This window comes from Ornithorhynchus anatinus, chromosome X1, assembly GCF_004115215.2.
Source record: "Ornithorhynchus anatinus isolate Pmale09 chromosome X1, mOrnAna1.pri.v4, whole genome shotgun sequence".
Taxonomy (NCBI): domain Eukaryota; kingdom Metazoa; phylum Chordata; class Mammalia; order Monotremata; family Ornithorhynchidae; genus Ornithorhynchus; species Ornithorhynchus anatinus.
In genome coordinates, this window is record NC_041749.1 from 78,430,486 (window position 1) to 78,443,042 (window position 12,557).

Sequence of the window (12,557 nt, forward strand, 5' to 3'; positions counted from 1 at the left end):
TCATTCCTCCTAGATCTCTGGAGAACATTTCTTCTTCTGCTCCCTTTCTTCAGCTGAATTTTTAAATTACTGACAGACAAAAGCGGATCTAAGTTCTGGAAACTGAGTCAATACCAAAGCCTGCTGATCAAGGGGTTTCGCCGCATTGCTGAATAATAACATTAATAGTATTTATTTAACACTTGTTATGTGCCAAGCACCATGCTAAGCACTGGGGTAGGGTTAGATAATCAGGTCAGACACAATCCGTCCCTTGTTCCACATGGGATGCAGTCTAAGGGGAGGGAGAACAGGTATTTAATCCCCACTATACAGATGAGGAAACTAAGACACAGAGAAGTGAAATGACTTGCCCAAAATCAAACAGGAGAAGTGGCAGAGACAGAACTAGATCCCGGGTCTCGTGACTTCCAATCCCTTGTTCTTTTCACTTGGCCATCCTGCCAAGGTCCTGGGGAAAAGCTTCAGTGAAATCTTAGGTACCACAGGAAGAGTTTCATCCTTCCTCAGACAAAGAGATGTACTTAGAGGTGCTTGCAGGCCCCATTGATATCCCTAGCCCTAGCCCTAGCCTTAACTCTCACCCTTACCTGGGTCCAAATGTTAGGGGCTGGAGTTGGGGAGAGGGCTTAGTTGACTGTAAATTTTGGAAACACCAGTGATTGGAATTTGTCAATTGAAGACCAGGATCTGTAGGGCATGATCCAATAGCAAGGAGCAGACCCTGCCCTCCTGCCTGACACCTTGGAAGTGAAGCCCAGGCCCCAGGCCCTCTCAGGAACAGAGGACAAGCAGAAACCTGGAGCTATACAGCCCAGAGTCCCCATACCCCTGGGGCCCTGGAGCTCTGGGGTTGGGGAAAGGTGTCTGGTGGCCAGAGCACTGCCCATCTTCTTGCCTAACACTGAGGGTGGGTGAGGGAGTGGGAGGTCAGCACTCTTTCCTCTTTGCGTGGGCTCATCCCCTTGGCAAGTGGAGAGGGTGGGTCAATGTCCCCTCCCCCGGGTGCAGTCTCAGACCCCCAGTGCATGGAGGAAGTGCTTCATATTAATGTGTCGCTCCCTCTAGATTGTAAACTCATTATGGGCAGGGAGCGGGTCTGCTAATTCTGTTGTACTGTACTCTCCCAAGCACTTATAACAGTGTTCTGCACATAATAAGCACTCAATAAATACCACTGATTGATTGAGAGGAGGCTGGAGAGGAACATGCATGTTGAAATTTAGAATGTTGGGAAGGTTGTGGTGGCTTGGTTCTGCCTGTGGTGGTGAGGAGCCCGAGGAAGCACTAATGAACTATTTTTACTGTTGTTTTGTTTATTTGATTAATTTTTTTTCCCTCCATCTGCCTGGCCTCCCACATTTAAACCGTGAGCCAAATGAGCTCATGGACAAATAGGATTTGAGGTTCACATATTCTCTCCAGTCTTTAGTTCATAGCCATGGCCATTGTGAGTCCTTACCAACTACTATATTGATTGACTGATCTCTCTGTAAATGGTTTAGCTATTTTTCACTTCCTCAGGCACAAGTCCCATGGAAAGTAGCACCTCGCTTCTTCTGAAAGGCTTTTCAACCACTCAGATGTTCTCAACATCAAACTAGTGCCCACCCCTTCAGCCTGTCCCTCAAGTTCTGGGAGGAAACACGCATCACACCAGGAAACTTAACATCCCACTTTATCATGCTTTTTCTTTCATATACGTATTCTCCTCTTCAATAAAAAGCACCCATAAAACTGAAGTCTTTATATTAAAGTCTCATAAACCTAGGCCCTTGAGACCAAATAGTTTCAAGCAACAGAGATGGAGAAATAATGGCAAAGGTTGTGGTTTAACCAAAGCAGAATGTGAGGCTCCACTGCCAATGATACATTTCAACAACAAAAAATGCCCCGCACAAAAGTTTTGAATCGTCAAACTGCTACTTGCATCAATGTATATCACTCTGCTTGGCTAGAGCACCATGTGTTTCAAGGACTAATTTACAAAAGACTTTGGCCAAAGCCTCCATATTCTAAAAAAAAAATTGCCATCCCCAAGGTCTACACTCCTTGGATTTCTACCCATTGGGCACTTACTTGGTACTACTATTACTACTACTACTACTACTACTAACTATGGTATTTGTTAAGAACTTACTATGTGCCAGGCACTGTACTAAGCGCTGGACACTGTACTCACCCCACCCTCAGCCCCATAATACTTAAGAACATAACCAGGATTTATAATGATAATAATAATGATGATGGTACTCAAGTGCTTACTATGTGCCAATCACTGTTCTAAGTGCTGGGGTAGATACTAGTTAATCACGTTGGACACAGTCCCTTTCCCACATGGGGCTCGCAGTCTCAATCCCCATTTTACAGATGAGGTAACTGAGGCCCAGTGAAGTGATTTGTCTAAGGTCACACAGAAGACAAGTGGCGGAGACGGGATTAGAACCCAAGACCTTCTGACTTCCAGCCTCGTCCATATCTGTCTCCCCCTCTAGACTGTACGCTCGATGTGAGCTGGGAACGTTGTCTACCAACTCTGTTGTACTCTCACAAGCGCTTGGTACAGTGCTCTGCACACAGTAAGCGCTCAATAAATATCATTGATAGATTAAAGTCACCTCTTTCAGGAGGCATTCCTGATTAGTCTTCTCTTCCCGGTCTTACCTCCCCACCAGTCTCTTTAGCACTTATGCATTTATTTGTTCATGTGTACTCATTACTTATATCTCTTTTCTTATTCTTCACTACTGTATATTTGTCCACGAAGGTCTACTGTCGCTCCTCAAGGCCAAAGAATGCAGCTTTTACTGCTTTTCAATGCAGGCAAAGTGCCTAGAACAGTGCTCTGCATTCAGGTGTTCAAAACATTCTACTGATCGTGATACCGGCCATGGGACAGTTAGTTGCCTCTTGCCTCATTATTCTCATGGCCCTGTCAAAGGGGACAGCTAGAAGGAACTCAAACAAGTGCAGGGGATGAAACAGTTCTGCTTGAATGGAATTTCGGAATTTGGAACAAGAACTCAAGTGTGCTGGAGAAAAGAAAAAAGCTAACAGTGAAACACACAAGAATTTCAGGAATCTGATAAAGGATGAATTAAGGAAAAAAAGAACCTACTGAAATCCATCTGGCATTAAATACCATTTTATCAAGACCCTCTTGCTCAATACCAATCTGCCACGCCATATAGTCCTCTCCCTGACTTCCCTGTCACTGTGGATGGCACTACCATCCTTCCCGTCTCACAGGTCCGCAACCTTGGTGTCATCCTTGACTCTGCTCTCTCATTCACCCCACACATCCAATCCGTCGCCAACACCTGCCGGTCTCACCTTCAAATATCGCCAAGATCCACCCTTTCCTCTCCATCCAAACTGCTACAGTGCTGGTACAAGCTCTCGTAATATCCCGACTGGGATTATTGTGTTAGCCTCCTCTCCAATCTCCCTTCCTCCTGTCTCTCCCCACTCCCATCTATTCTTAATTCCGCTGCCCGGATCATCTTCTTACAGAAATGCTCTGGGCATGTCACTCCCCTCCTCAAAAACCTCCAGTAGTTGCCTGTCAACCTTTGCACGAAACAAAAACTCCTCACTCTTGGCTTCAAAGCTCTCCATCACCTTGCCCCCTCCTACCTCACCTCCCTTCTGTCTTTCTACTGCCCACCCCGTACACTCTGCTCCTCTGCCGCTCACCTCCTCACGGTCCCCCATTCGCACCTGTCCTGCCGTCGACCTCTGGCCCACGTCCTACCGTTGTCCTGGAATGCCCTCCCTCCTCACATCCGCCAAACTAACTCTCTTCCCTTCTTCAAAGCCCTACTGAGAGCTCAACTCCTCCAGGAGCCCTTCTCAGGCTGAGCCCCTCTTTCTCTCTGCTCCTCCTCCCCTCCCCATTCCCCCTTCTCCCACCCTCTGCTCTTCCCCCTTCCCCGCCCCTCAGCACTTGTGCATATTTGTATATATTATTTATTAGTCTATTTATTTTGTTAATGGTGTGTATATATCTATGATTCTATTTATCTTGATGATGTCTGCACCAGACTACTTGTTTTGTTCTGTTTTGCTTTGCTGTCTGTCTCCCCCATTTAGACTGTGAGCCCGTTATTGGGCAGGGATTGTCTCTATCTGTTGCCGAACTGTACATTCCAAGGACTTAGTGCAGTGCTCTGCACATAGTAAGCACTCAAAAATACTATTGAATGAATGAATATAGTCTATGCCAAATCTAAATTTGCTCATCCTGACACAAGGGACAAAGAGATAAAAGTCAAAAGATTCAAGTCCATTATTAACCACTAAGAAATCAGCATCCTATTAAGAACCCTGACATGACTCCTTTAAAAATCAAATGTTGACAAAGGTGACAAGAGAAAACACAAAAAAGAAATCAAGATACCGACTCTATTTCTGCATATATATATATATCTATATATCTATATATCAACATATCAGGTTGGCTAGCAGCAGCCACAAAGGAGAATCATACACTTTTACAATATGGGCTTCAGGGCTAAGTCAGCTCCACTTCTGAGGTAGCAAGTCTTTAGAGAAAAAGGGGTGATAGAGAAGGAATCCACAAGGGCAGTGGGTGGCACTGAGCTACTGACAAATTTCATGGTCCTGATAAATACCTTCAGCCGGTTTAAGTATCGCCTCGTGTGTACCACCAGCAGGTCTTCTTCTGTTGCTTCACGGGCTGCTACAATCATGTCATCTGCAATCAACTTTTCTTCTGTAACAAGAAACAAAAATGGGGGACTGAGAGAAGGATAAAAAAAGAATGTAATAATGATAAGGATGACAGAGTGGATTTATTTGTATACAGGATCTTCTTTCCAGAGAGTCCAAAGCAGTTCCCAGGTATTTGCTCATTTACCCGTAATGACTATATTCACAACTTTAAAAGGGGTGTCACAGCAAGCTTGGGAACAAAGCACAAGTGATATTTTCCCTAAATTTATGGGTGGAAAAACAGAGGCACAGAGTATTTAAGTATCTTTCCTAGGCCACACAGCAAGTCAGAGGCAGAGCCAGGACCTGAACCCAAGTCTCTTGATAAACTGTTTATTATTCTGCCTTCTAGACTATATAGTTCCTCTTCCTGAAATCTTATCATACAGGGGGATGGGACTTTATTTCCATTTACAGGTCTGAACCAAGTTGACATGTCGAGCTAAATAGAGTAATGGACCTTTAAGGTAAATGATAATATGAGGCACCTCATCTTATCTCCCTAAAGATCACGCATGGATCCAGGCAGAAGGGCACTGGTTGACGAATGAACTCCTCATGCATTTGGTAGGTGCCTGCCCTGACCCAAATTGTGCATAAACACAGACGTGCAAAGTGTTGGAAGAACGTTCCCCAACAGCGCTAACCAAATCGTTTAGTGAAAACACGTAACAAGAGATGTGGCTATTCATTTTCCCCTTTTCTAGCCAATGGGCAGTAAACAAAGCCAGAGAGGAGAAAGAGGGAAAGGAGATGGAAGTAAATATGCAGCCAAGCTGCAGTAAAGTTAGACACATAGCTGAGGCTTCTTCAGTGGACTTAAAGAACTAGTAATAGTGGTAGAGGAGTAGTCTTTTGGTTTAAAGATGAGGCTGCTGACGACAAGATTGTAGGCATGAGCGTGTCACTGAGAGAGAATTTCTTGCATACTTGAACACTGTATCCATAAAAACATAACAGTGCATCTTTTCTGCTTTTTGCCATTTGGGGTGAGTATTGAAACTACCCATGAAGAACAATAGGACAGAAGAGTTAAGAAGAAAAATCTGCAGGGAATAGAGAAGTAGTGTAACTTCATTCAGCTCCTTGTATGCGAGCAGGACTCAGAAGGGATGTCAATCAGGGCTGTTGTGACAATACAAAGTGCTGCTACTCACTCCACTAGTTCAGTCTGGGGAAAAAGAAAACTGCTCCCTCTTGCTATTCCCCGATCTGCCTATCAAGACAAGAGATGTCTCTCCAGAGCCTTTATTTCCTCTTGAGTCTAGAGCTGAGAGGAAAGTGCAGTTGGGAAGCAGCGTGGCCTAATGGATAGAGCACAGGCCTGGGAGTCAGAAGGACCTGGATTCTAATCCCAGCTCTGCCACTTGTCTGCTGTGTGACCTTGGGCAAGATACTTCACTTCTCTGTGCCTCAGTTTCCTCATCTGTAAAATGGGGATTAAGACTGTGAGCCCCATGTGGGACAGGAACTGGGTCCAACCCAACTTGCTTGTATCCACCCCTGCGATTAGTACAGTGCTTGGCACATAGTAAGCACTTAACAAATACCACAATTATTATTGGCCAGCGCATCACAGGACTTCAGGGGCAAATTGAAAATCTCCCTCTACTCTTTTACATTTCCCCCACTGACCAACTCCTCCAGCCCCAAAAGGCAATGATTACACTAACTGGTCCAAATTTCCAAGGATTGCCCAGAAGGACAAAACCACCAGATAGCAATTACTTTGGTGAATTATTTACCAAAAAAAAGAAAAAAAAGAAAAAGGTATTTGTTAAGTGCTTACCTTGTGCAAGGCACTGTATTAAGTGCTGGCATAGGTACAAGGTACTCAGATTGGACACAGTACCTGTTCCACATGGGGCTCACAGTCTGAATCCCCATTTTACAGATGAGGTAACTGAGGCTCAGAGAATCTAAATGACTCACCCAACATCCCTCAGCAGACAAATGGCAGAGCAAGAATTAGAACCCAGATCTTCTGATTCCCATGCTCGTGTGTCTGCTGTGGGATCTTGGGAAAGCCATATAACTTCTCCGGACCTCCCATATAACTTCTCTGGGCCTCAGTTACCACATCTGTAAAATGAGGATTAAGAATGAGCGCCCCATGTGGGACAGGGACTGTGTCCACCCTGATTAACTTGTATCTGCCCTAGTGCTTAGAACAGAGCTTGGCTAATAGTAAGTGCTTAATACCATAATTATGAATTATTATTATCTGCTAGGCCATGCTGCTTCTTGGCTGCTTCCCCAGGGAAGTAATGCTGAGAAATTATGTGACCTAGGGGCCTCCACCACCACCTCCACCCACCACCTGAGCATGGGAGTCAAAGGAACTGGGTTCTAATCCCAGCTCTGCCATTTGTCTGCTGAGTGCCCATGGACAAGTTACTTAACTTCCCTGTGTCTCTGTTTCCTCATCTGTCAAATAGGGATTCAATACCTGTTCTCCCTCCCCCTTAGACTATGAGCCTCGAGGTGGAATGGTGACTATGTCCGATTTGCTCACATCCTATCTACCCCAGGGCTTAGCAGAGTGCTTGGCACATAGTAAGTGCTTAACAAATACCACAGTTATTATTATTTGACCAAAGGCACCCATTCCTCGTGGCCATTTCACAAAGACGTTCCCTCCATTCTACACCCAATAATGAAAAATGCCAAAGAACCAACAGTGAATAAAGAACTCAGAAAGAATCATAAACCCCTGGGTCCTGACATCAATTCCCTTGCCTCCAGAGATAACATCTAAACCATCTCAGGCAGATGAGAAACTATCTGGTTTACAACAGCTCTCTTGGCCACCAGTTATGGCCTCTAACAGCACAGCACCAATAAGACTACTGCTAAAGGGAACGGGCTTCACTCCTAGCCACTTAAACAACAAGGGAGACTAAGGACTACTTAATGGTGCTCAGACCAAACCCCAGGCATCAAAGACTCTTAGAATCCAGGAAGTAGCCATCACAGCATCGCCAAATCTTCCACCATCCCACTTGGATGCTGCAGAGGAGCCATCCCACGGCCATCCTGAAACCCAACTGGAAGAGCTAGCTCAAAAACCCTCCTGTTCAGCCTCCTACAATAGGAGACAGCAACAAGGACACAAAGGAAGAATGACATGACTTCACAGATCTCTGGACAAAAGGATGATCTGCTCATGATGGAGATGAGATCCGCAAGGACAGAACATTGCTATTCTCAGTGCTGGAAGAGGAGGTCAGCTCTGCTCACAGCTGGATACAGAAAAGGGCCAAAAAAAACCCCAAACTTCTGCAGGGATAATGGTACAGGGAAAATAACAAAGGCCTTTCTTCCTTGAGTTAACATAAAATGAGACTCTAAAAGCCACTGAAATTGCCTTCATAAAGCCTACACCTGCTTTGTCATCTAGAGGAACAAGACCGACAACATGCACGTTTATTTTTGTTTCCTTTTTCGGGGGCGGGAAAAGAATCTTGGCAAACAATGAGTCTGAAAAATGTCTGGCTATAATTAAGCCTGCAGTATGACATGTTTCCAAAAACAAAAAATTCTCACAGTACTGGCAGAAAATTCCCCAGCTTCGCCTCTTACTCTATAGAGTCAGAAATCCCAGCAATAATTTTACCTTTCAGGAAATTGATCACCTTCCCCCATTTTCCTGCATCAAATGGATGGAGCTTCTCCAAGCCCATGAATGTGATGTTGTATCCCGGAGAGTAGACGATCGGCCAGCATGTCGAGGGTACGTCCTGGTACAGCTCGGTTCTGTGAGGCCTTCAAATACACACAGACAGACAATTCACCCCTACCAGAAGCCAGAGTAATGGGCCTAGGCACACGCGCACTCACGCACACACACGCCCACACATCACACTCCTCTCAAAACTCAACAAAGTTTCCCTGAAACCAGCAAAAAAAAGGTATAGTCACAGGACTGGAAAATGGAATTCAAGTCATTACAGCTCAGACAAAAATTCAAAGGCACATACAGGGCAGAATGTACACAGCACTAACATGATAAGTGGGGAGCTGCACTTGAAACATGACAAGTTACTGCTTGGCAGAGAAACCAAATAGACGTTTCTCTGCAGCCAGTATCCTCGGGAAAGTTTCCAGAGGGCAAGGGTGTGAAGGGGGAGTGGGGGGGGGGGGGGCAGGGGTCACGCACCCACACAACCTCCTTTGTACCTTGCCCAGTACGACATTACACATTAAGGGGTAAGAGGTGCTTATTTTTTTTGGCGCCGCTGCTTTCCCGTCTAAGCCCTCATTTCCCCTACTCCCTCTCCCTTCTGCGTCACCCTTGCACTTTGATTTGTACCCGTTAGTCACCCCAACCTCAGCCCCACAGCACTTAGGTACGTAACTGATTTTAATGGCTGCCTCCGCCTCTAGACTTATACTGTACTCTCCCGAGACCTTACTCTAGTGCTCTGCACAGAGTAAGTGCTCAATAAATACCACAGATTGATTGTTGTTGCTATGTCCACTTTTTGAAATGGTGCTCAGTGGCCTTTTAGAAATGAAAACCTGGGAACGTGACATTGTGAACTGTACTTTTTTTTTTTAATTATACAATCAAGGAGCTGGAAGGACCCCGAGAGGTCATCTGGCCCAGTCCCCTGCCTTACGACAGATGACCATGTAACTGAAGTTGGAGTCAAGGGGAGGAGGAAGAGGCCCAAAGATCCAAGTCCTCCACAAGCATGTCCTAGTTTTACATGGGAAATGGCTGCCTGCCACGCCAGGGGCCCCTCGGAAATTCTCCCCACGGAGCAGAACGGCCACTTTGCAACACTCAGCGTCGCACTTGGATCTGTACCCTTTATTCGCCCCAGCCCCAGTCCCACGGCCCTTATGTACATATCTGTAATTTGATTGATTAGGGAATATTCCAGTTCACCGCCTGTGGGAGAAGAAAAGGGGATACAGTGAAGGTTTGGTAGACAACCACCGAGAAGGGCCCCTAACTCAAATTCACCATTTTTGGCAACCCATTTTCGTTTGCTTCTCGTCATTGTTGTTTTCTAGTGCCATTGGGGCTACGGAAAGGCCCCAACAGAGACTGGGTCTCCAAAGTCGGAGGAAGCGAAGAATGGGGTCAGCCATTTTCAGCCCTACCCTCAAACCCCATTTTAATTTAGGGAGAGCTTCCCGGGTCAAATACCCCATTCTGTGTGTGTGTGTGTGTGTGTGTGTGTGTGTGTATGGGCGGGGGAGGGGAGAAGGCAGGCGACACGCCACGCCAGTCTTCTCTTCTAGCACTAGATCCTCCCTGGCAAAGAGGAGCTGCAGATAACGAGGAAGGAGAGGAGTCCTCGGGGCCACCTGGTTCTCTGAAAACTGCCGCCCAGTTGGCACCGCCCCACCACCTCCTGGCAACACTACCGCCTCGAGGGACACTCGATCAGTCCAGATGAGATGCTGCAGGGGCAACGGGTTAAGTGGCACGAGGTTCGACATCCCGAGCCCGGGGGCATCGACGCCCCGTGCACCCCGGGGGCATTCGATCGGATCACCCCAGCTCTCCGCAGCAAGGTTGCCCACACACGTGGTGCAAAACAGCCCCTCCCACGGGAGAGGAGAGGAGGGAAGGGGTGTGTGTGTGTGTGTGTGTGTGTCTGTGTGTGTGCGCGCGCGCAAAATGCAACTGCGGAGGTGTGGGGCTTGGGCCGAGCTCAGAAAAAAGTGCCGCCCCCCGCCCCCCGCTTTACTACTGTTGCTGCTTCTGTAGCGGGCAATCGTGCTACGTTTCCACGCGCGGCGCAATCGACCCCCGCCCGGCCCGACTCGGTACTCACATCCCCCGGGCTTCCGGCGGCTAGCGGCCAGCGATCAGGGGTGGCGGTGGCGGGGACCGGGGACGGGGGACGGGGACGGGGGGCGGCCCCGCGGAAGGGTGGAACCCAGCGCAGGTACCGCCTCCCGCCGCCTGCGTCACAAAGCCATGGAGCCCGGCGCCGACCCCGGCAGCGTCATCGCTCTAATCCACTGGGGGAATCGCTCCCAAATCCACCCCTCAATCCCTCCCGGGGACGGGGCTGACCTCAAATTCCGCCCCACACCGTTGCCGGGGAAGAACGCTGTGCTGAAGGGTTCCCTCCTGAAATCCCAGAGGAAGAAAAACAAGATGAGCGAGTTCCAAGTGTCTAGTCCCAAGATGCCCCAGTTAGCCCACCTTTCTCCTTCTCTCATTGGGTCCGGTAAAAAAAAAAAAACCCCAGATGGAAAGAGCACAGGCCTGGAGTCGGGAGACTTAGGTTCTAGTCCTGGCTCTGCCGCTTGCCCGTCGAGACCTTGGGTAAATCGCTTACCTTTACCGGGCCTCAGTTTCATCGCCTATAAAACGGGGATTAAAAAAACCCTACTCTCCCCTCACACCGGGTAGATTGTGAGCCCCACGTGGGGAAGGGATTGTGTCTGAGCAGCTATCTTGAATCTACCCCAGGATTTGGCCCGTAGTGAACACTTGACAGACACTATACTTCTTTATGGGCCAGTGGCAAGAGCACGGGCTTGGGGGTCAGAGGAGGTGGGTTCTAATCCTGACTGCCCCTTGGCTTTTGTGTGATCTTGGGCAGATCACTTCTCTGTGCCTCAGTTGCCTCATTTGTAAAATGGGGATGGAGACTGTGAGCCCCATGCAGGACAGGTGCTGTGTGCAACATGATCACCTTTGTACCTATACCGGTGCTAAGAACAGTGCTAACAAATACCATTATTATTATTATTATTAGTCAATAAATGGTATTTTATGGGGTGCTTACTGTGTGTGCCACATATTGTATTAGGCAATTGAGAGAGCACAATACAGTAGAATGGTTAAACCTGCTCCCTACTCACAGGGAGCTTAGAGTCTAGCGGGGCCCAGTGGGGAATAAGACACACTGGGAATTCTTTGCCACGTGGACTTTAGCTGCTGCTGATCACATCCTGGACCTCTCTTCCAGGTGGCTGTGCGACTCCCCCAGGTGCTGCTACCGGCATGCCTTGTGCACTGCCTGCCAGGTGGACTTTAATAATAATAATCATAGTATTTAGTAAGTGCTTATTATGTGTCAGGCACTGAGTGCTGGGATGGATACAAGCAAATCACACCGGACACGGTCCCTGTCCCACGTGGGGCTCACAGTCTCAATCACCATTTTACAGATGAGGTAACTGTAAAGTCACACAGCAGGCAACTGGCAGAGACAGGATTAGAACCCGTGACCTTCTGACTCCCAGGCCCGTGCTCTATCCACTATGCCATACTGCTTCTTTAGCCACTGCTGAAGATTCACCAGGCCTCTCTCTCCACCAGACAGCTGCCCCTCCGTCCCAACATCCAGGGCCTTCGGTTCTCTCCTCCACCGGACTGCCGCACCGTCTCCCCAGGAACCCTCACTGGCTCTCCTCCGCATCACCCAGGAACCTCCACTTTGACCTGCCTTGCTCTATCCCCGCGGGATAGACTTGTTGTATACCTTGGGAAGACTGTGGCGGCGGCTGCTGGAGTGCTCACAGTGGACCCTGAGCCATGAGGAGTGAAATTCTGCTCCTCTAGCCCGAGTACCCTGCTGATCTTTGTATTTGTCTTCATGTGGTTTTAGTGTTTTGTTTTCATCTCTCATTCTGTATCTGTAGCCAATCCCCTCTCACCCTTCTATTTTTAGATGGTGACTCCCTTGAGGGACAAGGTCCATGTCTAATTCATTCAATCATATATACTGAGCGCTTACTGTGTGCAAAGCACTCTACAAAGTGCTTGGGAAAATGCAGTACAGCAGTAAAGAGAGACAATCCTTGCCCACAATGAGTTCACAGTCTAAAATACATAACCGGGTATTCTT

The 12,557-nt window shown here is 47.6% G+C and overlaps 1 protein-coding gene across 7 annotated transcripts in view; it reads right to left on the reverse strand.

The window, feature by feature from the left end:
• HDAC11 (histone deacetylase 11) overlaps positions 1 to 10,611 on the reverse strand; it is a 54,354-nt gene extending 43,743 nt beyond the window's left edge. For 4 of the 7 annotated variants that reach the window (XM_029050824.2, XM_029050827.2, XM_029050826.2 and 1 more), the window contains exons 1-4: positions 10,527 to 10,598; positions 9,589 to 9,631; positions 8,351 to 8,499; positions 4,635 to 4,735 (exon numbers count right to left, since the gene is read on the reverse strand). In XM_029050824.2, the coding sequence (XP_028906657.1) occupies positions 4,635 to 4,735; positions 8,351 to 8,499; positions 9,589 to 9,590 (252 nt within the window). In that variant the 5' untranslated portion in view covers positions 9,591 to 9,631; positions 10,527 to 10,598. Of the gene's footprint in view, positions 1 to 4,634; positions 4,736 to 8,350; positions 8,500 to 9,588; positions 9,632 to 10,526 lie in introns of all 7 variants that reach the window. The other 3 variants (XM_029050823.2, XM_029050822.1, XM_029050821.1) reach the window with 3 other exon arrangements.
• Positions 10,612 to 12,557: the final 1,946 nt, after the last annotated feature.